At 47.7% G+C, this 25,056-nt stretch overlaps 2 protein-coding genes across 3 annotated transcripts in view; one reads left to right on the plus strand and one right to left on the minus strand.

Moving 5' to 3' along the window:
- Positions 1 to 9,545: 9,545 nt before the first annotated feature.
- On the plus strand, positions 9,546 to 22,534 carry Echdc2 (enoyl CoA hydratase domain containing 2). 2 transcript variants are annotated; one of them, NM_001106675.1, is made up of 10 exons: positions 9,546 to 9,735; positions 12,797 to 12,864; positions 12,943 to 13,030; positions 15,258 to 15,344; positions 16,069 to 16,161; positions 16,716 to 16,772; positions 16,908 to 17,095; positions 19,729 to 19,779; positions 21,423 to 21,470; positions 22,014 to 22,533. In NM_001106675.1, the coding sequence occupies exons 1-10, from the start codon at positions 9,603 to 9,605 to the stop codon at positions 22,089 to 22,091; spliced, it is 891 nt and encodes a 296-aa protein (NP_001100145.1). In that variant the 5' UTR covers positions 9,546 to 9,602; the 3' UTR covers positions 22,092 to 22,533. The 2 variants fall into 2 exon arrangements, with proteins under 2 accessions (NP_001100145.1, XP_087404344.1); XM_087548218.1 differs by having other exon boundaries at positions 9,553 to 9,735; positions 12,943 to 13,313; positions 22,014 to 22,534.
- Zyg11a (zyg-11 family member A, cell cycle regulator) overlaps positions 18,121 to 25,056 on the minus strand; it is a 43,212-nt gene continuing 36,276 nt past the window's right edge. The window contains exon 14 of the mRNA XM_087551646.1: positions 18,121 to 24,955. Coding sequence (XP_087407772.1) covers positions 24,780 to 24,955 — 176 coding nt within the window. The 3' untranslated portion in view covers positions 18,121 to 24,779. The remainder of the gene's footprint in view (positions 24,956 to 25,056) is intronic.

A 25,056-nucleotide genomic window follows, 5' to 3' on the forward strand; every position in this document is an offset into this window, starting at 1 on the left:
GGTCTACAGAGCAAGTTCCAGGACAGTCAGCACTGAAACCCTGTCTCAGAAAACAAACAAACAAACAAACAAACAAACAAACCATCTAAAATAGCTGTTGGGCCTGCTCCTTCAGCAGAGCCGCAGCCATTTTGTTCCATGCCTGCCAGTCATTTCACATTGTTACTGATGCAGAAGAATAACTTGACTTAGAGCAAGGTCAAACTGGTCATAGACCCGGTTATGTTCTATCCTTGTTATTTGTACGTGTATATGTTCTGAGATTTCTTAATTTTAAGAAATTCCACCGCCATATGCTACATTTAAAACCAATCAGAAAAGCCAGTAAGAATTGTTCTGTCCCGCTAGCCAGAACAACTTGAGTCAGAGCTGACCACTGGGCAGCACCTCCTGTACCTGCATATGGGCCCACTGTGGGTTTTGCCTTTATAAACTGGCCCTGGAAGACATTCCGTGGCCACAGTCAGCTCCTGAGTCCGGTCTACGGCCCTGATCAATTAGTTTGGTGGGGGGCTATCAATAAACCAGCCCTGCCTAACTGAAACCAGTGGTTTATGCAGCAATTCCCAGACCTCAGCAATAACAGCCCCCAGATTCTCCCACCCTTAGAAGCAAACATTGTTTTTTGCCTCTATGATTTTTACTAAAACTGATTGATATCAGGTATTGGGAATCAGAGGGCCCCTTCAGAAGAGCTCCAGGTTCTCCTGTCCCCTAACATAGACGTGAGAGTTGCAGCCCAGGAGGGGTGGACAGTTTGTGAGGAGATGCAGACCAGAGCAAAGTTCAGCAGCTCAGCTGCGGGAAGCACAGAACCTGTGGTTCCTGCAGTCCCTTAGGGCTGCCGAGAACTCATGTGCATAGTGCACGCTTTCTGAATTTGTCCCACCAGTTACAGTAACTTCCCATCTCGGATCTCATTAGCATCTTATATCTCAGCCTGTAGAGAGGACTACATTTCCCAGGTATAATGAATGGGCCACGGCTACTTTCAGACATTCTAGAATATTTCTGTGGAGCCAGTTTGTAGCCAGTCTCTGACAGTGATTTTCAGGCAGGATAAGAAAGGCAGGAAAAATTTTGGAGACTGGAGAAGGAAGCAGCTCACCAGAAGCGAAGCAAGAACCCCAGTGTAATTAACAAGACCCCTTTCTTTCCCAGCCATTAACCTAATTTTCCAGGAATCTCACCAGGTCTATGTACAGGAAAAGGGCAGGTACTTACTGTTAGTATTCTATCTAAGCTCCGCCCACACGGCTACCAGGCAACAGCCAGGTATGCTCCGCCCCACAGTTACATGGCAACAGCCAAGTATGCCTTACTCACTATAAAAGGGGCTGCTTGCCCCCTCCTCACTCTCTCTCCCTTGCTCTCTTGCCCTCTTCCCCTTTGTCCCTTCTCTCCCCATTTCCCTCCCCTCCACATACTCATAGGGGGGCCTTTACTCCTCTCTTCTACTCCTCTTCTTTCATTAAACCTTTCCACATGGAACCATGTTGGCTTGGTGTGGTCTGTCTGGACACGAACCGAGATTTCTACCCCAACACTTACCACCTGTGAAACCCCAATGGGGTCTGGTTTTGTCAGGTTGTAAGCCCATCCACATTATCTCCATGGCATCACATATCTCCTGTAGCAGAAGATGAAGAGAGAGAGGTCTCTCAGCAAATGGCCTAGTCTGCTCTTTGAGGCTGTGATAAAGCCCCAGGACGTAAAGCAACTTGAGGAGAGATTTACTTCATACTATAACTTCCAGGTTACAATCCATCACTGCTGGAAGGCAGGGCAGGAACTAAAGCAAAAGATTACCGAGGACTGCTGCTTGTTGCCTTCCTCACCTACCTACCACCTACCTACCTTCCTTGCTTCTCACCGACCCATTTTTTACACAGCTCAGACCCTCCCGCTGCAGGGTATTGGAATGCTCCCGATGGACTGGACCCTCCCACATTAATCAGCAAATCAAAGACATACCCACAGGCCAATCTGATAGATATAGTTCCTTATTCCCAGGTGTCTTAGTTTGCTTCTCTGTTGCTGTGGTAAGACTCAGACCAAACCAATTTAGAGGAGAAAAGGAATTCTTTCCTTTTACACTTCCTGGTAACAGTGGGTCACTGACGGAAGTCGGGGACAGGAACCACGGGGGGGAAACTACATAGGTACCAGCTTGCTCATGATTTGCGTAGCTTGATTTCTTTTTTTTTTTTTTTTCATTTATTATATATAAGTACACTGTAGCTGTCTTCACACACACCAGAAGAGGGCATCGGATCTCTTTACAGATGGTTCTGAGCCACCATGTGGTTGCTGGGAATTGAACTCATGACCTCTGGAAGAGCAGTCAGGTGCTCTTAACCACTGAGCCATCTCTCCAGCCCGTAGCTTGATTTCTTATATAACCCAGAGGTTATGTAAGTGACCAGGTCCGGAGGTGGAACCACTCACAGTGGGGTGGGCCCTCCCACATCAACCATTAGCCAAGGAAATGTCCCCACAGGCCAACGTGATGGAGGCATTTCTCAGCTGACGTTCCTTCTAAGCTGTGTCAAGTTGACCAAAACTAGATAACAAGCCTTTGAGGTGTAATTTGAAAACCACCAAAATGGTATAAATGGTGGCTGACAAGAGAATTAACTACTTATTCTTGCTTGGAGAAGCCACATGGGTACATCTTTATTCTCTTCTGCCTTCGGGAATACATACGGCATAAGCACTTCTTCAGAGTACCTTTTTGTTTTCCTGAAATATTTGTAAAAATAATTTTTAATTATGTGTACTGGGGTGGGGTGGGGGTAGGTGCCCACGGAGGCCAGAAGCATCAAATCCTCTTGTTGCTGGAGTCTCAGTTGTGGTTTGTAAAATGTGAGGAGTGTCGGGGGGATGGACTCCTCAGGTTGCCAAAGCCGACCATGTTGAGTTGTCTCCCTGTCCTTGAGAGGGTGACAGCTTTCATTTCCTCTATGCCAGCTTCGTTGAGAACCATTGTCCTAGGAATCACCAGTGGGAGCTGAACGACCCATCTCCCATAACTCCTTCCGTGATGGGGTGGGCAGAGTCCTGGCCCGGGGGAACTACGTCCCTATTTTGGCCATCAGTTGAAGAGAAGGATTTTCACCCCTGTGGTAGGAGTTGTCTGGAATCCCTGCTCTACAGTTTAACCTACAGTCGCTATATCCTAGAAGACACAAGCACCCAAGCAGTTTGAAAATACTAGGTCCGCACATGAGTGACATGATCACAACAATCAACGGCCGCCTGAAAGGTGAGAGCCAGCAAAACCATGACCGTGCATTGCCAGGGAAAGCCATCTTTGTGCGGCTTGCTCCCAAAAGTGACCTGCTTGGTCAGGTAGTTTCATTCTACTTTATTTCCCTTTAAGGGATGTTCTCAGGTATCCCAGACTGGCCTTGACTTCAACTTCCGATCCTCCTGCTTTTAGCTCCTGACAACTTGTTTTGAAAGACCCTCAGTGAGAATCTTCCCTCGGGAAGGAGATCCCCAAGCCCAATGACCAGGCCGAGACCACTGGATGCAATCAGCAAGAGGGTTTATTGTCCAGATACACAGGTACCTGCGAGCGTCTCAGTCAGCTCGGAAGGACTGGCGCACCCAGCAGGACCAGGGACGGGTTTTTATAGGGTTCTGGGGAGCAGAAGCAGGCATACAGAAGCACATGCATGGTTACAGGGACTTGATTGGTGGATTCAAATGAGGTGTGGATGCATGGTTACACCCAATTGGCTATTTCAAACATATTCAAATGAGGCGCAGAGGTATGGTTACACAATTGGCTATTTCAAACATATTCAAATGAGGTTAAAACACAGCAAAAGAGTTCGTGCAGGCTGGGGCGTCCGGTATGTCAGGGGCTAGGGGCTTATCCCTTCCTGCCAGATGGCCTATGAGTCAGTTCCAATACCTCGGGCTGGTTCTGCATTCCTCCTTCCTTATCTTTGTGGTCTGTCAATTTTAACGGCGGGGCAGGCCCCACAGGGCCTGGGTGTGCCTGGACCTGCCCGGGCCTGTTTCAGCTCTGAGTCTGTGAATCTTAAGACTTACTTTTTACTTTTATAGTTGTGGACCTTACACTCGTATAATTTTCCTTTTAAGGGGGGGTCTTTCAGTTTTATAGGTCTGTACTGCCACCTAAGGATGCCATAGTGAAGTTTATGCCTTACCAAGGACAGAAAAAACAAGGCTTTGCACAAGCACTCTCCTTTGGCAGAGAGGACAAAGCCCTGTTTTGTAGAACACCGCTGAGGGCACTTATTCTCCAGTGCTCCGATTTCTCATGGACGTGAGGAGAGTTGCCGTCTTAAACTGAGCGTACTCGTTCACACCTCTAGTGTAGTGAGGCTTCTGGAATTTGGGGTTCTTTTGAAAAAATACAGAAATATTATAAGAATATGATTCTGTTTTAATCCCAGGTGTGGGGATGTGGGGCTGCTTTGGAGCGTCCTAAGCAGCTGGCTATGATTTGCCTTGTGCTCTAGCAGAGGCGTGGTTTTGCCAGCTGTGTGACATTTGGGAGGGTAGGTAAATGCTAGGGCCCCTGAGCGGCAGGGTTGGTGGCCCTTGATCATTCACAGGGGGTGGTAGCAGTTGGTTAGGTGTCAAACTCAAAGAAGAAACAAAAGGAAAGAAATCAGATTCAGAGATTTTCCTAGTTCCTTTCCCTATTGTTGTTTCTCCCCTATCTAGTGTTAGTTTAATGAAACCAGGGAGCGGGGAATAAAGGGTGGGAAAAAGAAGAACCCCAAAGAAGCAAAGACCAGCCATACTTTAATCTCAAAATTCAGAGCCAGGCAGATCTCTGCAAGGCCAGCCTGGGTTTCAGACCAGCCATGGCTATATATACAGTGAGATCCTGTCTTTAAAAAAAAAAAAAAGGAGGGGGAAGTACTGGGGGCTGGAGAGATGGTTCAGTACTGAAGAGATTACTACTCTTTCAGAGGACCAGAGTTCATTTCCCAGACCAGTCAAGAAGCTCGTAACTGCAACTCCAGCTACGCCCAGCCTCTCCAGGTTCCTGCACGTATATGACTCCTTTAAGACTATTTTATTTCTGCTGTTGAGAACCCCAAAAGCTAATTCAAAGGTTAATATTTGGTGCTGGGGGCACCGCTGATGGCTTTTGTGACTTCCTTCTAATGTGTAGATAATGTGGTGGTGCATACCTGGAATCCAGCTCTCCGGAGGCAGAGGCAGCTGGATCTGAGTTCAAGTCCAGCCCGCCTACCGAGGGAGCTCCAGGACAGACCAGGAAGGAATGCTGCTTACTGACTTGTTCTTGAAGGCCTGTTCAGCCTGCTTCTTTCTTATATAACACAGGACCACCTGCTCTGGACCACAGCAGGACAGGCCCTCCCATGATAATCATTACTCAAGAAAATGCAGGGCCGGGAGGCTTGGTGGCATGTGCTTTTAATTCCAGCACTAGTGAAAGACCCCCTCCCAAAAAGGGAATTGTACAAGCCCAAGGCCCTCAACTATAGAAGTAAAAAGTAAGTTTTTAGATACACAGACTCAGAACTAAAATAAGCCTGGGAAAGTTCAGATGGGTCCAAGCTTTGTGGGACAAGCTGACCCATCATTTAGACGAAACAGACCATAAAAGAAAACAAAATACAGAAACCAGTCTAAATTATTGATATTGTTTTATGGGCCACCTAACAAGAGATAAGCCCCTAGCCCCTGACATTCCGGACGCCCCAACCTGCACGTATTCTCTTGCTGTGTGACAACCTCATTTAAATAGCCAATTGGGTGTAACCATACATCCGCGCCTCACTTGAATCCACCAACCATACATCTGCTTCTGTAAGCCTGCTTCTGCTCCCCAATACCCTATAAAAACCCGTCCCTGGTTCTGTTAGACGCGCCAGTCTTCCGAATTGACTGGGACACCCACAGGTACCTGTATATCCTGATCAATAAAAATCCTCTTACAGATTACAGCCTGTGGACTCAGACTGGTCATTGGGCTCGAGGATCTCCCTCCTGAGGGAAGATTCTCTCTGAGAGTCTTACATTAGGAGATAGAAGCAAGTGAGTCTCTGTGAGTTCCAGGATATCCAAGGCTACACCCTGAGACCCTATCTCAAAAGGAAAGAGGATGCTTCACAGACATATCCATAGGCCAATCTGACTGAGGCAATTCCCAACTAGCTTCCCTGTCCCTAGATGCCAAGATGCCAGCACAGTGTCCTTTACAGTGTAACTCATATAATTTCTGTGCCTTGTTGACTGGCGCCTTCTATAATACACTTAAGCTTTTGGTTTCTTTCCTCATTAGTATTTCCATTTGAAGCAATCTTTTATCCTCAAATGAAACTGATTTGCCACTGAACAATTTGAAGAATGGTTTTTTTTTACTTTTTCAACCCTATTTAACAAAAATACATTTCATATCTGTAACATTTATATCTTCTTTTATGTGATGATTTCTTTCTATTTTGTTTTTAGAAAATATTTCTTGGGGCTGGAGAGATGCCTTAGCAGTGAAGAGCACTGACTGCTCTTCCAGAGGTCCTGAGTTCAATTCCCAGCAACCACATGGTGGCTCACAACCATCTGTAATGGGATCCTATGCCCTCTTCTGGTATATCTTAAGACAATAATAGTATACAGTATACTTACATAAAACAAATAAATCTTTAAAAAAAGAAAAATTTATTTATTTATTTATTTATTTATTTATTTATTTATTTATTTGGTTTTTAGAGACATGGTTTCTCTGTGTAGCCCTGGCTGTCCTGGATTACTGTGTAGACCAGGCTGGGCTCAAACTCAGAGATCTACCTGCTTCTGCCTCCCAAGTGCTGGGATTAAAGGTGTGTGCCACCACCACCACTGTGAAGCATTATTTTCTTAATGAAATAACTATATTCCACTGAAAACCTATGATGTTGTACAGGAACCGTTAGGAACAGTCTTTGGAACATTTCTATGTTTTCTTCAACTCGGGGATGGAGGTAAGATAAGTCTATCTTGCTGCTGTCACTGTGGTTACATCTTTTCCTTTGAAATTAGTTCTTGTCTTAACTGCAGTCAAATTGAATTCCAAGAACAGCAGAACCTACCAATGGGCGTGTATTGGAGCACGCCCATTGTCTCCTAGCAGCCGATCCCTCCCCTCAATCAACAGGGATTCTTTGGAACATTTTGAAGAAGACAGAGACAGGATCAGACAAACCACACCCACACGTGGCCAAGACATCAATTGTATACACTCTTTGTCCTTTGTTTTATTTTTCTATTCAAATGTTCCACTCTGAGGAATCATTCAGGGCTCCAAAGATAGACCTGGGACTATCAAACCTTTCTTTTTCCTAACATTGTCACATTGATCAAACCTCCTTTCTCTGTCCCTTATCATCACCCTCTCTCTCCCTCTCTCTCTCTAGGAGGGCCTGGTGAGATGGTTTGTGTGGACGAGACACCTTGTTTTTGCCTGATCAAAAATGAACTGCTGAATCCCAGTCACTGGAGCACTCAGACCTTAGCCATTCACTAACTTACATTGGTCCCTGATGACTAAAGAGACTAAATATGGAGCCAGGCATCCCTTAAGGGCTGCTGACCCTTTGCTCTGCAATGCCTTAGAGATTCTAGTGACCTGCGGGTGTGATAATAGGATAGCAGAGTCAGAATGTGGCGGTGCATGCCTTTAAACCTACACTTGGGAGGCAGAGACAGGAGAATCTCCAGGTTCGAGGCCAGCCTGATCTACAGAGTGAAAGTCAGGATAGCCAGGGCAACACAGAAACCCTGTCTTGAGAAACCAAACCAAACCAAACCAAACCAAACCAAACCAAAAGAACAGGATAATAGGTTGTGAGGAATTAACAACATGCCTTTCTTCTGTAAAATCTGCTTAGCACCGCGCGGCAGAGGGATGAAATGCCTTTTATTACTTGCTAATAAGGAAGGGAAAGTCGATGGAGGAAAGGAAAGCGATTTCCCTGCCCCTCAGAGAATTCCATGGGTCTTTGCAATTCAAATCTTTCTGATTTGCCTGCCCTTAAAACCTCCCTTAACCTCTACTCCCGCCCTGCACACTGTATTGCTCTAAGGTTGCCTGTCCTGCTACCAGTAAGAACAAACTCACCGAATTTGAATCTGAATTGTGTCAAGTCTTGTAACTCCTGCAGGTATCTTTATTCAATATCTAGTTCCTTCGAGGTGGCTCACAAATGCCTGTAATTTCAGGAGAACGGACACCCCTGTGGCTCTGGGGGCACCAGGCTAACACAGGGTGCACAGGCACACATAGGCAAAACACTCATGCACGAAAAATAAAAAAGAATTTTTTAGGTTAAAAGACTTTTTTTTTTCTTTTCTATTTTTCGGAGCTGGGGACTGAACCCAGGGCTCTACCACTGAGCTAAATCCCCAACCCTAAAAGACTTTTTTAAAAAAATTGAAACGGGGTCTAATTATATAAGCCTGGCTGCCTTTAAACTCACAGCAAATCTGCCTGTCTTTCCCGTTCAGAAAAGATGACGACTGTCTTCTGTCCTCCACTGGAAACCAGGCTCACAGGTGGTACACAGCAAAACCCTCATACACACAGAGACAGACAAATAAAGTCATTTTGTCTGATATTCACATAGCCAGTCCTGTTCTCTTTTGGTAACTTTGCAAGGATTTTTTTCTTTCTTTTCTTCCTTCTTTCCTTCCTTCCTTCCTTTCTTTTCTGACAGCACCTCAGTGGAGCCCTGGCTGACCCAAAAATCAATGTAGACCAGGCTAGCTTTGAACACACAGAAATCAGCCTGCCTCAACCTGTAGAGATCTGGAATCCAAGTCACAGCACTCAGCTGCTTCTTCAGTTTACTGAACACAGGATTCCTGATAAACAGGTTTTTTTGTTTTTTCCTTTTTTTTTTTTTCCTTCTAGCACTTTGAAAATAGATTGTATCGTTTGCTGTGTTATTTTGTTTTGCTTGCCACAGGCTGGTCTTCAGATCACTACGTAGTTACCGATGATCTCTGACTATCTGTGGTACTGTTTAACCGAGACAGCCGTCTCCCTCTGCTCCCACACATACAAATATCAGTGGCTTGAGTTGTACTCTTAGATGGCCTAACAGTGCACCCACAGCTTGACTGTTCACCTCAGACTCTAGACTGATTTACCCTGGATTGCCCAACCAGGTCCCTGCAAGGCCTCTGCAAAGGTAGGCTAGGTGGACTGTGGAGGACAGAAACTGGCGGTTCAGAACTATTTCTGTGAGCCAAAGTACTTGGTCAAACCGGGAGCCAGACGCGATCTTATAGGCTCTGGGACATAATGCAGACCACCGCCCAGTAACTAACGAAATGGCATGAACTGAGGGTACACGTGAAGAAGGTGCACACAACACATCCGGTTTTGGACACCACCTTCCTAGCCGCGCATTCGGAGGAAATCTGCCGACATCTCACGGAGGAGCTGAGCTTTCACACACCAGTGACCTCGGGGTCTGCAGGGTCGCAGAGCGCCGCACCCTTCTCTCCGCCCGTAGGTGGAGCCCTTTGAAGAGGCCTCGCCCGCCCCGGAACTTCGATTTTCAGCGAAGGAGGTCGCGGTTCTCTGCGCCACCCAGAGCTCTCCGATGCTACGTGCCCTGCCCCGCGCGCTGCGCCTCCGGCGCCCCTGGATGTCCCCGGGGGCCCGCGGCTGCGCTGCCCACGCGTCGACCAGGACACCCGAAATCCAAGTGCAGGCGCTGACAGGTCCCAACCAAGGTAAAGTTGTGTGCGGAGATCCAACACGCGGGGAGACTGAGGCAGGAGAGCAGGATTGGATCTCAGGGCGCCCAGGGCAGACAGGGAGCTCCCCAGACTCTCTGGAGGCCTGGGGAGGTATGGAGCGGAGAGGAGAGCTGGGGGTGAAGTTGTGCGCCAGGAGATCTGGACAACAGTGTTGGCCAGGACTTTTCCCTTGTAGAGCCTTGGCAATGATCGGGGAGGGGGCGGGGCGGCGGCGGAGCCAATCTGGCTGGACCTGAGGGGACAAGGAGGGAGGGAAGGAGGCACAGAGTTGCCAGGGTCCACGGACACACAGGGAAAGTTCACAACGGTCAGCAGCAAGGTCTTTCATTGTACAAAAATATGCTGTGAAGCATGCGTGTGTTTGTTTGGACCTCAGGTGCGGATCCCTTTCTCCAATGTAACCCCATCTCACCGCCATTCCCAAGTTTGATGTTTTATCTTTATTTGCTGCTTCTTGTTCTTCTTTTCTCTTTGTTTGTTTGTTTTATTTGGGCACCAACACCCTCCCCCACCCCACCCCCGCCACAGGGTTTCTCTTTTATAACATCCCTGGCTGCCCTGGGGCTCGCTCTGTAGACCAGGCCGGACTTGAACTTACAGAGATCCACTTGCCTCTGCCTCCTGAGTACTGGGATTAATGGTGTGCGCCACCACCGTCCAGCTTATTTACTTCTTTTATTACTGAATGTGTGTAGTTGTATTTGCCACGGGTCACATTTTAAAAAAATCTTCTCATGTCCTTTGTGGGCATTTACGTCTATGGAGGCCAGAAGAGGGCGTTGTATCCCCAGAACTGGAGTTACAGACAGTTGTGAACAGCCACATGAGTTCTAGGACTTGAATCCAGATCCTCTGGAATAGATGGCATTGCCCTGGGTTTTTTATAGTATCTCCTCGAAGCCTTTCAAGGCCTGCACCAAGTTTTGAAGATCTGTTTTTCTGAATAGATCTAAACCACCACCTTCCTGCTGATATACACATGTCCCTCTGTGCACATCATTTTTGACAGACACTAAATACCACCAGGGTCTCACCAAGGCAGAATAGACAAACAGGGAAAGTTATGGGGACATAGGAAGAGAACGGATTCCCCCATCTTCGAGTCTGGTCAAGACTCTGGGCAAGAGAGAATTGCATCTTGGGGCTTGATGTGGAGGCAAATACCTTTAATGCTAGCACTTGGGAGGCAGAAGCAGGTAGATCTCCAATTGTACATGGCCAGCCAGGGCTACGTAGTGAGACCTTGTGTTTAATAATAATAACAACAATAATAATATAAAATAATACATAGTGAGACCTTGTGTTTAATAATGATGATGACAATAACAATAACCATAATATTATACTTGGACCGAGATGGCTTAGGGGGCAGAGCCCTGGCCACCAAACCTGACAAGATCCAAACTTAATCCCAAATTTCACGGGATTAAGACCCAGCTCACTCAAGATGTCTTCTAATTGCCACACACTGGACATGGAATGTGCATGTCCACTCACGTACACACACGCACACGCTAAGTAAGTAAATGCTCTTTTTGTTTGTTTTCTCGTTGGGTTCTTCGGTTTGTTTTTTGAGACAGGGTTCCTCTGTATATCCCTGGCTGTCCTGGAATTCACTATGTAGACCAGGCTGGCCTGGAACCTGGAGTCCCGCCTGCCTCTGCCTCCTTGGTGCTGAGATTAAAGGTGTCGGCCATCACTGCCCCACAATAAATGAAACATTTAAAAGAATTCCAACGTAATTAACAACGAGTGTGTCTTTCACTCCTCTTCCCGGTAGTAAACCTGCAATTTTCTAGTAAAGCCTTACACCTGCTGGCCACTAGGGGTAGTCAGAGGAGGGGGTCTGCTGAGCAAACCTGGCCACAGGGAGGTAAACTGAAGTTTCCAGCTGGCATAATCTGAGACAGCTTTGATAGCGAGGACCCCGGAACAGAAACTGGTGGCTTCAGCTGGAGTGGCATGATCCGGAAGTAACAACGTCTGGCTCGGGACAGTCAAGGAGCTGACTAGCCCCTTCGCCAAAATAAGAGATTTCTACAAGGCCAAGAACACGTATTTTGGGTGTGTGGAGGTCGGAGGATAACTCGACGGTTTTGATTCTTCATTATGTGGGTCCCAGGGATAAACTCAAATTGTCAAGGCCTGGCAGCTACGGCCCCTGAAATTAATATTCGGAAGAGTAAATCTCTTCCAAGTGAAGGCCTGTTCAGAAAACCAAAACAAACAAAAAAAATAAAAACAACAACAAAAAAGACCGGATCTCTTGCTGACATAGCGGTGTACTCTTGTAAGCCTAATACTTGATAGGTAGAAGCCAGAGAGCAGGAGTTCAAGACTGCCCTGGGCTATATGAGACATCGTCTCAAAACAAAAACTAGAGGCAAGTGGGTGGATCTCATGTTGGAGGCGGGTCTGGGTTACTTGCCTTACTCAGATCCCATCTCCACACACTATTAAGAGTAGCGATTTTCGGGGTTGGGGATTTAGCTCAGTGGTAGAGCGCTTGCCTAGGAAGCGCAAGGTCCTGGGTTCTGTCCCCAGCTCCGAAAAAAAGAACCAAAGGGAAAAAAAAAAAAAAAAAAAAAGAGTAGCGATTTTCTGGGATAGGATTCATGAAGGTGATCCTGGGGGGAGGGGGGCTGTCGTGGTCAGGGTCCGTGGTGGTCGCTTCAGGTCTATTTCTCGATCCGGGCTGGTGGATAGGATATTGGCCAGAATATTACTGTCTAGAGGAAAATGAGTGGTTAGGGGTGGGAGCTATGGAATTAAAGGCATGTGCATGAGTGAGTTTGTGGGGGGGTGCCATGCTGGTCGCCCGTTTCTCATGTTACTTTGCCTCAGGGTCAGCAAGCCCTTTCTGGGCAGAAAGAGCATGGGGTTTTCTATTCTTTGGTTGGAGACACTGAGACCCGATTGTGTGGCTTGCTACAGCGTACATGCTCCTGCTTCCAGGCCTCAGCTGCTCTGAGCAGTGACAGCTAGCTCACTCCAGGCTTCCCGTCTGTCACTCAAAGCCGCCTGTCCCTTGCAGGAATCACTGAGATTCTGATGAACAGACCTCATGCCCGAAATGCCTTGGGGAATGTCTTTGTCAGCGAGGTGAGTGAGGGTAAACCACGGTGTAGCCAGGGATGGCCCAGGAGGTATCTGACTATATCTGCCCTCTGTCCTCCATAGTTGCTGGAAGCTCTGGCCCAGCTTCGGGAAGACCAGCAAGTCCGAGTCCTGCTCTTCAGAAGTGCAGTGAAGGGCGTGTTCTGTGCAGGTGGGTTCCCTGCCACCCTCTCTTCTTCAGGGATTGGGGTGCCTTAGGGCTCTAGCATAAGGTAGGTTCCCATTTTACAGATATGAACTCACTTGAAGACGCAGACAGGTAAAGTTCCTTGCCAAGTTCAGTTAATACAGCTTAGTGAGGGTAGGGACAGAGAGTAAGATTCAGTTTGAACTTGGCCTCTCTGACCCATATCTTTGTTCTTTCTGTTCTGCCTTGCTTCCTTCTGACTCTTTATGGAGGATATGGAGACATTGAGTCCCAACATGCTCACAAGGTAATTGTCAGTCCTTATCACTAGAGCTGCTCAAACCTGCATCATCTGGCTCTTACAAAGGTGCCTTGAACTTGTTTCAAAGGTCAGAGAAACATGCACCCCAAGCCTATAAGAGGGAAGAAAAAAACCCCAATTATCAGCCCCCTTGCACCCTACTGACCCAACCTTTAAAGAATTAATGGGCTGGGCATGGTAGTATTCACCTTTAGTACCTGTGCTTGAGAAGCAGAGGTAGGTGGATTTCTGAGTTCAAGGCCAGCCTGGTCTACAATGTGAGTTCCAGGACAGCCAGGGCTGTTACACAGAGAAACCCTGTGTCCAAAACAAAACAAAAGTTAAAAAGAATTAATTAGCTAAGCATGAAGACATGTTATATTCCCAGCACTTTTGAGACTGACAAAAAGATAAAAGTGATTAATAGGGCTGGGGATTTAGCTCAGTGGTAGAGCGCTTACCTAGGAAGCACAAGGCCCTGGGTTCGGTCCCCAGCTCCGAAAAAAAAAAAAAAGTGATTAATAATTAACTTTTCTTTTTAAAGAGACATTTTCCTGTAGCCCAGACTGGCCTTGAACTCTTTGTAGCTGAAGGTGATCTTGGACTTCTGATCCTCTGAGCGCTGGAATTAACGTGTGTGCCACCACCCCAACTTGTGATTCTTGTTTTTGTGGGAGGTCTTTTCTCACTGGAGCTGGAGAGGTGGCTCAGTAATTAAGAGCATATACTTTTGTTTTAGGCAGGTGTGGTGCTGGAAAAACAGTTGAGAGCTACATCCTGATCTGAAGGGGGGGGTGGGGGGGGGAGAGGGAAGAAGGCCAGCAACAACACACTTAGTCCAACAAGACCACACCTCCTAATCCTTCTCAAATAGTGCTACTTCCTAGGACGGAACATTCAAATGTATGAGCCAATCAGAACCACTCTTATTCAAACAGCCACAACTGCTATTACAGAGGACCCGAGTTTGGGTCCCAGCACTCAAGTCAGATGGCTAACGACCATCTGAAACTGCGGCTCCATAGTTCCATTGCTTTCTTCTGACCTCCGCATAGATGCACACAAATATAACATACACACCCTTTAAAACAAAACTGAAATCATTTAAAGGCACATGCCTTTAACATCAGCACTCTACAAAGGCAGGCGCATCTCTGTCTGAGGCCACCTTGGTCTACATAGTTCCAGGACAGCCAGGGCTACACTTGTATGACAGTGTCTGGGAAAAAAGGGGGAGAGAAGAAAAATTGTTTCCTCTTCATGCTCTTTTTTTTTTTAAATTTATTTATTTATTTTATGTATGTGAGTACACTGTAGCTGTCCTCAGACACACCAGAAGAGGGCATCAGACCCCAGTACAGATGGTTGTGAGCCACCATGTGGTTGCTGGGATTTGAACTCAGGACCTCTGGAAGAGCAGTCAGTGCTCTTAACCTCTGAGCCATCCCTCCAGCCCTCCTCTTCATGTTCTTGATAGTGTTCTTTTTTATTTTTTTAAAGATTCTTTAATTTATGTGTGTGTGTGTGTGTGTGTGTGTGTGTGTGTGTGTGTGTGTGTGTGTGTGTTTTGCCACCATGTATGCACACAGTGTCCAAAGAGTCCAGAAGAGTGTATCGGATCCTTTGGAATTGGAGTTACAGATGGCTGTTAACTAACTAACCAAGTTAGTGCTGGGAATTGAATCAGGTCCTCTGGAAGAACTGTCAGTGCTAACCACTGAGCCATCTTCCAGCGCCTGAGAGTGTTCTCTGATGTACAAAGGATGTCCACTCTGAAGCAGTCCCACTTTATTTTGATGCTGTGGTTGCCCCTCTCTGCACTGATACCCGCTTCTGGCTTCCTGGTTCCTTTCCTTCCTACCTGCCTGCTACTGCTCAGATCTCCTTTGACCTCCTGGGATTCCCTAACAGGCCATTTCCTAGTGGCCTCCAGCAGCTTGCCCTCTGCAGGTGCAGACCTGAAGGAACGGGAGCGGATGAGTGCAGCGGAGGTGGGGACCTTTGTCCAGCGGCTCCGAGGCCTGATGAGTGAGATCGGTGAGAGTTGGGAGGAGGGCCGGGAGCCCCTGCTGGCACTGGCACTGCCTCTGCCTGACCCCACCCCTTCTCCAAAGACAGACCTTATTCTGTTTTGAGCTCAATGGAGACACAGATGATGCTCTCAGGAGGGGTACAGGGGTTACATGGATAGGGAGGGGCCTATCTACTCTTCCTTCTATTTTAGACACTCTAGGTAGTCTGGGTGGACTTCCCCGTTGCTGGAAATGCAGGTGTGCATATGCCACCGTGCTACAAGCTACTTCTATTAGAGGGGTAACCTTAGTTTTTTAGCTGTGTGCCCAGTAACCAGTGGGCCTCTGAGTTCCTGTCCAGTAACTCCAGAGCCGTCAAGTTCACGGAACAGACTTTCGGGCTTTGGCTGTTCCTATTTATTGCCTAGCATGCCCTTCCCAGCTCCCTGAATTCGCAGCCACCCTTTAAGGCCTCCAGTGTGTGCTGGCACCCTTGCCAAGGGCTCGGCACACAGGAAGGCAGGTCCCCCAGCAAGAGAGTAGGCCTTCTGGCATCAGCACACTTCCCAATCCCTGACTGGGCCCGAAATTTACCTTATTGGAAGAAAAGTTTCCTTCTCAGATAACCTGGCTGAGGTACCATGTGAGCTTCCCTAATCTGGGATCTGCAAGACCCTCCAGGCTGCCCCCTCGTCCCTCTGTCCCAGACCTGCAGCCTCTGCAGGCTGAACCAGTCTTTGTCTCCACAGCAGCCTTCCCGGCACCCACCATTGCGGCCATGGATGGGTTTGCCTTAGGTGGCGGCTTGGAGCTTGCCCTCGCCTGTGACCTCCGCATAGCAGGTACTTGGTAGTGGGAATTGGGAGGATGGTGTGGGACAAGCAAGCCGGGCTGTGACCATCTAAATTTGGCCAAGTCGGCTTATTTGATTCATTGCAGAAGTCACTGGGCAGGGTCATCTGGTTTATAACGCCCGCCGGGCTTGTTATAGGGTTGAGCCCTATGTAGTGGAGGATAACAAAGGTCACTGGTCACTTTCCAAGGTCACACTTAGCTGGGAGAGCCCTTCTTAGAGGCAGACTGAGTGCCACAGATGTACCCAGCCCCTCATGCCTTCTCTTTCAAACTCAGGAATATTAAAATATATATCCAGGCATGCTCCCTGGCCTGTCTGACAAGGGCAGAAGGGCAGCCTTTCCCATTGTGGATGCTCAGGAAGGGAAAAGCTGACGATTGCAGCTGCAGGAGCTGGGGTAGTGGTTGCTGGTCTGGGCCCCCCAGCTCAGGCTGGGATTCTTCGTGGTCCTCCGGCAGGACCACGAGGAAGTAGCTGGAGAGGCAGAGCTGTGGACTAGTAATGGAGGATGGGCAAGTTCATTCTGTTCTGTTTAAACAGCTTCCTCCGCTGTCATGGGGCTAATTGAGACCACTCGAGGACTTCTCCCAGGAGCCGGTAACTTCACCCAACTCTTCCTCACTTCCTCGTCCTCAGTCCTTCCCGCCTCCCATCCTGACCTTTCCTAAGATAAGCTTCTCCAGGTTGCCTTTCTCAGCCTGACTGACTGTTCTCACCTCTCCATACTGACAGGAGGGACTCAGAGGCTGCCCCGCTGCCTGGGCGTGGCCCTAGCGAAGGAGCTCATCTTCACAGGCCGGAGACTGAATGGGGTACAAGCCCATGAGTTGGGCCTGGTAAATCATGCTGTGGCTCAGAATGAGGAGGGTGATGCTGCCTACCACAGGGCACTGGCACTGGCACAGGAGATCCTGCCCCAGGTATGGTGACAGCTGGGGCACAGAAGGGAGGGATGGTGGGAAGAGGGCCAGAGACCAGATGTTTCCTAGAACTGCACAAGACCCATGCCCTGGAGTTTTGGCACCTGTTCTGTCACCAACTTTAATTCTGAACTAAAACACAAAAGTGAACTGAGGATGGGAATCTAGTGGGCTTCAAGCCATCAAAGCTACAATGTCTACTAACTGATGATGGCGACCTTCATCTCTTGTATGGGGCATGGCCAAACAGTCCCTCATCCACACTAGATACCTTTCAAATGCCAAGAGGCACATGTGACAGTGTGTCCCCCAAGGACTGGAAAACTAGATATGCTGCTACCAGTCCCCTTTTCTACCGTGGTGGTTGTGTCTTGAAATATTCAGAACATACGTTAACTCATTTTTTTAAATCCTTAAGGAAGGAAGGACTAGGAGTTGATAGAGAGGACTTCGTGCATGCTAAGCAGGCACTGACCCTTAGCTAGTGAGTTAAAGGATAGCCTGGGCTATCTGCATGAGTTCTGGGGTGTTCTCACAAGATTTGAACTGCTTGCTGGGCAGGCTTAGAGACTTAGGATCTAGCTGACTAGGGTCTCCATGACCTTGAGGCCTGCTGGCTTTCCATAAAGGAAGCTGGAGCAGGAGGCACAGTTGAGAGCTCTTCTTGTTTTCAAAAAGGTGTAAGGCAACTGACCTCCTCAAGGCCACCAAGTGACTGTCGCATGATTACAATGAGACTTAAAAATAAGACTGCAGAATGTGTGACTAGGGAGATTAGCAAGCAAAGTGTCCCTTCCCCTGCATGAGAATCTGAATTCAATCCCCAAACTAATGTCAAAAGGGGGGAGGGGAAGGCCGGTGCTTAGAGGCCAGACACCTTAACCATAATCGGGGAACTAAGGAGAGACCATGTCTCAAACAATGTGGACCTGCATCCCCAACGAGGAAGTGTGAGGCTGAGGCTTTCACCCCGTCTCCACATATCAACACAGGTATGCATACACACAAACACACAGACACTCCTATGAAGTAGAATATGTACAAAATTTTAATAACTTGAGGTCAAATATATTAATTCCAAAACATTTTAAAGTGTAACAAAACAGCCAAAATATAATCTTACAACAGTATTAGCACAAAGTTTAACTTTAAGTTTACATCTGAGCCAGGCGATGGTGGCACACACCTTTAATCTCAGCACTTGGGACACAGAAGCAGGTGAATCTCTCTGTTTCTGGCCAGTTTGGTCTACAGAGTGAGTTCCAGGACAGCCAGGGCTACACAGATAGACCTTGTCTCAAAACAAAACAAGACCAAACAAAACAAAAGATTACATTTGAAGCCAGTTGTGGGAGCTAACTGTAATGCTAGCACACAGAAGGTTGGGGGAGGAGAGATCCCGTCTTAAGTCTGCAAGTAATTTGCTTTCCACAGAGAAGGGGAAGTGCCCTCTCATCCTAAATTGAAATAATCCCTCATACTGGGATGGATGTCCTTTAATTTGGGAGCCAGGGACAATTAATTTGTCTCACACCAATTTTGTGTTTTCTTTGGCAAAGGACAGTGCATAAGTGGAAAGTGTCTGAGCTCATACAGAACTCAGAATGACCAAGAGAATGACAGAAGCCTCCACAGAGGGAGCCAAGTTAGCAAGCCAGCTGGACATGAAGGCTGTCACCTTTTGAGTAAACTCAACAAGTGCAAGGTGGTTCAGACTTCCAAAGAGTGAAGCATGAAACAAGAACTTAGAGCTTCTGAAGTAGCTAAAGGAAGGGTGGGAGATGTGACTCAGTGGTGCACAAAACTAGCTAGGTCCAATCCTTAGCACCACCAAAAATAAGAAGCCAGGAATGTTAATATACACCTTTAAACCTGACAGAGGCCTGGAGGCCAGCCTGGTCTACATAGCAAGTTCCAGGCTAGCCAGAGCCACATAATGAGACCCAAAATCTGTAAAGTAAAGGTAAAGATACCTTTGTGTACCACAATACTGGCCGCCTACCCATAATGATAACTTTGTCCACTGCTAGGACTTTCTGAATAGGGATGGTGTAAGCAGTTACCACCTAGTGGGCAAACCACCGAATAGGGAATGGTTCTGGAGTGTAGATGCAGTAAGGTATGTTATAAATAAACTCAAACACTAGCAGCACTTGTCGGGATGAGGGATGGGCGGGATCATCAGTGGGTAAGTGATTGGGGTTTGGAAGACTCGCTGAATACACGTGCCCCAGTTCTTCAATCCCACGAGCCTCTATTTCACATCAGGAGAATAAATTTCCCTAAGCATTCCGTGACCGCGTGGCATATGCCCTACAATCCGAGGCTAAGGACCACAAGGGAAAGATCGGCCTCAGCAACTCTCTTCACGTGTCTGCTCAGAAGTGAGGGGCCCTCTGTGGGTCTAAGGAGAGCCCTTGCCTACTCTGGGTTTAATGTCCAGCCCAAAGACATGTATGCTTTGTGGGCTGTAATGTGTAGGGCACGCTAGAATAGGCTGAAAGATAACTTCAGGGAGGAAGCTTTGAGGTAGAAGAATGACCAGTACAGAAATATTCCCTATCGGTGGGAAAGCTGGGCTCAGGCCGCTATACATTTCTTTAGTTCAAGTCTCTGGATGCTCTCTCCTCTAGGCTCCCATTGCTGTGCGCCTGGGCAAAGTTGCCATCGACAGAGGAATGGAGGTAAGATTGTACTGGTCGGGATTGATATGTCATTCATTGGCTAGGATGTAGTATGTTTCTGATATAGTATATTTCTGATATAGTATATTTCTGATATAGTACATTTCTACCACGCAGCTGTAGAGTCAGAATCCCAACACCCCTGGAGTCAGATTTTGGTGTGCATGCACCTCACTTCAGTGGGAAGTGTGGTAACCTGAGTGCATTCTATCCAGACCACTTCTGCATAGAGAAGAAGCAGGTTCAGAAAAGCAGGTCTGTGGGGTCCTCAGCTCATGTACCTGCGTTTGGGCTCGGGGTTAGTTATATAACATAAGTGCGGGTCTCAGAACATTAATCTGTCAATTCTTGCCCTGCATACTGCGCCAGCCCTGCCTGAGATGAACTGAGATGCAGGGATGAAGTAGTCCACTGCTTACGTAGAGCGTATACGGCATTCTCCACAGAATAGCCAGTGTAGGGGACGAGCTCAGGGTTTGCCTAGCCAGCATATGGCCCTGGCTTCAACCCCAGCGCTGCTCACTTTTGATATTTGAGAACTTGTTTGGAGGTTCTAGCAGGAGAGCACAGCTATTCTATTTGGGGAAGATCATCCGTTCTCTGGCCAAGCTCCCAGCTTCCATGGAGTGGGGAGGGAGGAAGGGAACACCTGCTTAGCCAGCCAGATCAGCTGATCAACCCTGGCGACCAGTGGGGTGATAGCTCCTCTGTACCTGAAAGATATCACACATCTAGGAGGTGGAGGCAGGAGAATGGCCTGGCAAAGTGGCTTCTTTCCCATACTGATGAGCAGTTTGCTAGGTAGTCATATGTAGACAGTGAGTTAAATAACCTCTGAAAGGGTGAGGGTGGATAGGCAAGTTTTTAATCCCAGCACTCAGGAGGCAGAGACAAGAAGATCTGGGATTTCAAGGTTAGCCAGAGAAAAATAACAAAGAATGATGATTAGTGACAAGGCACGATGGCACCTATAATCCCAAAATTGTGGTCACCCTAAACTACTCTGCCTCACTGTATAGAAAACTTGCCTCACACTCCTGAAGCCCTATGTCCATTCCTTGATTTGGTGTGTGTGTGTGTGTGTGTGTGTGTGTGTTGTGTTCAATCCTCGATGGGGAGGTACAGGGGAGAGGGAGGGGTATTTCCAGAGAAAAGTGAAGGTACAAACCGAAAGACAGGCACATAAGATGGTTGTTTTGTTTAGGAATGGCAAGATGGCAACCAGGAAGCAAAGACCAGCTCTCCCACTCACTACTACGTCTGGGACCCGGGTTAGATTACCCCACCCTTCCACCATGTCTCAGACACTTCTCAACAGACACAAACACTTGTTTTGGAAACTTAAGTTTTGAACCATGCTTACTAGTGACTATGCCAGTGTCAGAGACCATCCTTACAGTGACAAAAGGCATGGCCAGAGGTCAAGAGGAAGAGCCACTGGCTGAAGAAGCCACCTATACCTAATAGCCACGTCACATCACACCACCTCCCATTTTATTTATCACTGTTGTTAAAATCTAGGCATCAGTTACTAAGTAGCAGTCATTTCTGTTCAAACTGGTAGAGACAGTAGGGTGAGCCTGCTTTTCTGTGTGAATGTGGTTGGTCAAAGTCATTGACTCCGGGATTACGTTTTTTTGCAGGTGGACATCGCATCAGGGATGGCCATTGAACATATGTGCTATGCCCAGGTATATAACTACTGTTTGTTTGTGCACACTTGTTGGGGGCTAGGCAAACATGGGAGCCTTATGCAGTCTAACTATGCCAGTGCCTCCGAACTAGCCTGAGTAGCACCAAGGGAATCACAGGTCTTTCTTCTCCTGGAGACTCTCCTTAATCATTTGGTAGCCAGAGAATCATAGAACACATGGATGCTTCACAGAGTGAAAAAGTGGCTTTTGCTGCCCGACTCCAGCTGCCTCCATCGGGAGGAATTGGTATGCTAAGGCTGAGTTAGAACATGCAGTTATATACCCAAGAGCATACTATTTTGCTCAAACTACTCTCTACTTGTGCACAGAACCCAATGACATCCTCATGTGTGCTCTGAATTCTTCAGATCCTGTTCTAACTTCTCAGACTGCACACTGCTAGAGGCTGGCCTTCCAGAGACAGCAGCCTCTGAGGCTCACGACTTTGCACGGCCCAGCTGTTAGATTCACTTATGCAACAGCCATTTTTTAGTCTCTTATCCTGTTCCTCCCAAACTAATATCCAGTGTATCTTTGTAGAACATCCCAACCCAGGACCGGCTGGAAGGGATGGCAGCCTTCAGGGAGAAACGACCTCCCAAATTTGTGGGCAAGTAACCCAGCTACCTTTAAGCACACACCATAAAGGATCCAGAGGAGAAGTTTGCAGCAGGCTCTTCAGTTTCTTCACAAGAACACTGTGATTGGCATGGTACCTAGAACCAAGGTGCTGACCATGATAACCACTGCCACTTTCCATATTGCTCACCTTGGCTAGTCACTGGGATCCAGGGCTGCCTGGTTCTCTACACTCAAGCAAATTTTGGGTCTGTGTCATTGGCTCTGATCACTGTGGATGGAACAGTGAAGGTCGCCTTCATTTCCTCTCACAGAATAAATCCAGCCAGGTTTATCTGACTTAGTGTCCGGAGCCGGATTCCAGCTCTCTGTAGATGACTCAGGGAATTCTGGACAAACCATTTAACCTCTCAGCTTTTATATCTGGAAATTATCATTTGTGATGATAATCCCTGTGTTAAATAAACAGGCTGCAACTGTTAGCTTGTACTGGAGTTGTTGGGGCTGGGGGCAATGGATGCCTTTGGTAGTCTCCAGGAGCACTGACAAAGGGTTAGAGAAGGGACAGGGAATCAGGTGGGCAACAGTGACTTGGTGCCTTGGCATTTGCATTAGCTCGAGCAAAGGTGAGGTGGAAGGTAACAAGCTCCTCAGACCTCTGCACACCTAAGTGCCTGCCTCATCTTCTACCAAGACCTGAGCTCTGGTGAGCATCCTCAGCACAACCCTGGTCTGGAGTCACAGAAGCATAGGTTGGGACAATGGAAGACTGTTGGGGAAAAAACAGTACCAGTTTAGACAGATGCTGTTGTTGTGTTTTATAAAAAAGAGAGAGAAGGAATGTGCTTTGGTGGACAGTGGTTTGGGGCAAGTGGGTGCCTCCGATGGCCCATGCTGAGGCATCCCTTCTCCCTGAGGTACCAGGTACAGTATAGAATAGAGTTCATTAGAGCATGGGGAGGGGAGTTGAGGTGGTAACAGAGAAAGACAGAGTAGGGAAGTAAAGGCCAACTATGAGCATGTGGAGAGAGGGGAGGGGGTTGGGGAAAGAGGGTAAGGGGCAAAAGCAGGAGAGAGAGGAGGGGGCAAGCAGCCCCTTTTATAGTGAGTCAGGCACACCTGGCTGTTGCCAGGCAACTGTGGGGAGGCGCCTAGATGAAATGCCAACAGACTATACCAGATACCCCCATTCACACCTTCCCGCTAGCAAAGGGAATACAGTGTTCCCAGGTACTAGGACCCAGGTTCACAAACTAAGAACCTTATTATCTGAGGCAGTGAAGAGCAGAAGCAAGGTGATATGTAGCCAAGGCGCCTTAACTTCAGATCCATCTACCTGTTCCTTCTCATTGCTGGGACTGTAGCTTGGAATAGTTAAGAATGAGTTCCTTCCTCAACTGATGCTCAGAGAGGGCTTACGCTACAACTCCAGTTAAGAGACTTGGCCAGAAAGATGGGTAAGAGTGAGTGAGTAACAGTGCTTACTACTCGAGCAGAGGACCCAAGCTTGGTCCCCAGCCCAGCTGACAACTGTCTGTAACCCTAGCTCCAAATTCAATGCTCTTCTGGCCTCTGCAGGCATTTACTTGGACGCACGCATGGATGTAACACAAACACACGTGCACAGAGTAATGTCTTAGGTCCGTACCACACTAGCTAAAGGCACAAAACTCTAATACCCAGGGGCCTACAGAGATGGCTCAGTAGTTAAGTTCATCCGCTGCTCTTCAGAGGACTGGGGTTTGGTTCCCAATGCCCATGTGGTAGCTCCCAGCCATCCTAACTCCAGTTCTAGTGGATCCACTGCCTTCTGATCTTGGTGAATACCAGACTCACACATGGTGCCCAAACATGCAGGCCACTAACACACAGACACAGACACACACACACACACACACACAGAGAGAGAGAGAGAGAGAGAGAGAGAGAGAGAGAGAGAGAGAGAAGAGAATCTAAAGAAAAAAGCTCTCTAATATCCAAAGAGGAATTTACTATTTACTTTCTCAATGGTTCTGCAGGGCACAACTGCAGATGGTGTTCATTACTGCCAGGGCTGGTTCTCATAAAACCACCCCCTTTTGTGTCCACATTAGGAAAAGCATCCACTGAAATGTTCTGCAGCCTCTCTGGGGCCCTTCATCTTTCTCTCAGCTTTGGACATAGCTTTTCCAAAGTGAGGATTTCCAATGTACTCTTTTCTCTCACTTCAGTCCTCAGCCCCAGGCCTGCACTTCAACCCCACACGTTCACACACACACTCAATGATCTGATTCCTCAGATTGGAGGAGAAACAAAAGAAAGTTAAAGCTGTCAGGGTCTGGCAGCTCATGCTGGCAGCCCCAGCACTGAAGCAGTAGCATTGCTGCGCTCAAGGCCAGACTCAGCCACTGCTAACCTGGAGCAGCTGAGGAAATGAACAACACCAAGGTCTCCCTAAAGTTTTCTCCCCTGTTCTGAAGGAATAAGAGGGACCCAATCATTTCTTGTTTTTTCAAGACAGGGTTTCTCTGTGTAGTCCTGGCTGGGCTTGAACTCACTAAGATCCACCTGTCTCTCTGCCTCCCACTGCCCAGCCAAGGACCCAATCTTTTTGCCACAGAGAAAAGCAAAAGACAGTCAGTTAATAAATGCCAACAACTGGTAAACCAAAAACTGGTTTCAAAATCCCATTACTCAAGAGACGAAAGTCCTGTCTTTAAGAAGCAGCACCCGCAAAAGGGCCCTAGGTCAAAAAGGGCGCTGGGGTTGTGGGGGTCTCCGGAAGCTTGTGAAGTGCATCCTGAACTCCTTCAGGATGGAGGACACCATCTGCCTCACCTGGGCACTGGCCTGATCGTGCTCCTGGATGTCGTACATGAGCTGAAGTCCTCCTTCCTCTAACAACAGCTTGCAGTATTTGCTAGCTAAAAGAAAAACAGACACTCCATGGACAACTGGCATTTTAAATGTTCACATTTTACCACATTCGCAGAAAGACTGAAGTCTTTAAGGCCTAGGAATTAAC

The sequence above is a fragment of the Rattus norvegicus genome, chromosome 5 (genome assembly GCF_021556685.1).
Source record: "Rattus norvegicus strain SHRSP/BbbUtx chromosome 5, alternate assembly SHRSP_T2T, whole genome shotgun sequence".
Lineage (NCBI taxonomy): Eukaryota > Metazoa > Chordata > Mammalia > Rodentia > Muridae > Rattus > Rattus norvegicus.

Bases quoted from the DNA above. Each gene is read 5' to 3' on its own strand.
- Echdc2 (NM_001106675.1), top strand. From the start codon at position 9,603: ATGCTACGTGCCCTGCCCCGCGCGCTGCGCCTCCGGCGCCCCTGGATG. The intron at 16,773-16,907 runs GTAACTTCACCC...CCATACTGACAG, and splicing joins AGGACTTCTCCCAGGAGCCG to GAGGGACTCAGAGGCTGCCC. The intron at 21,471-22,013 runs GTATATAACTAC...GTATCTTTGTAG, and splicing joins AACATATGTGCTATGCCCAG to AACATCCCAACCCAGGACCG.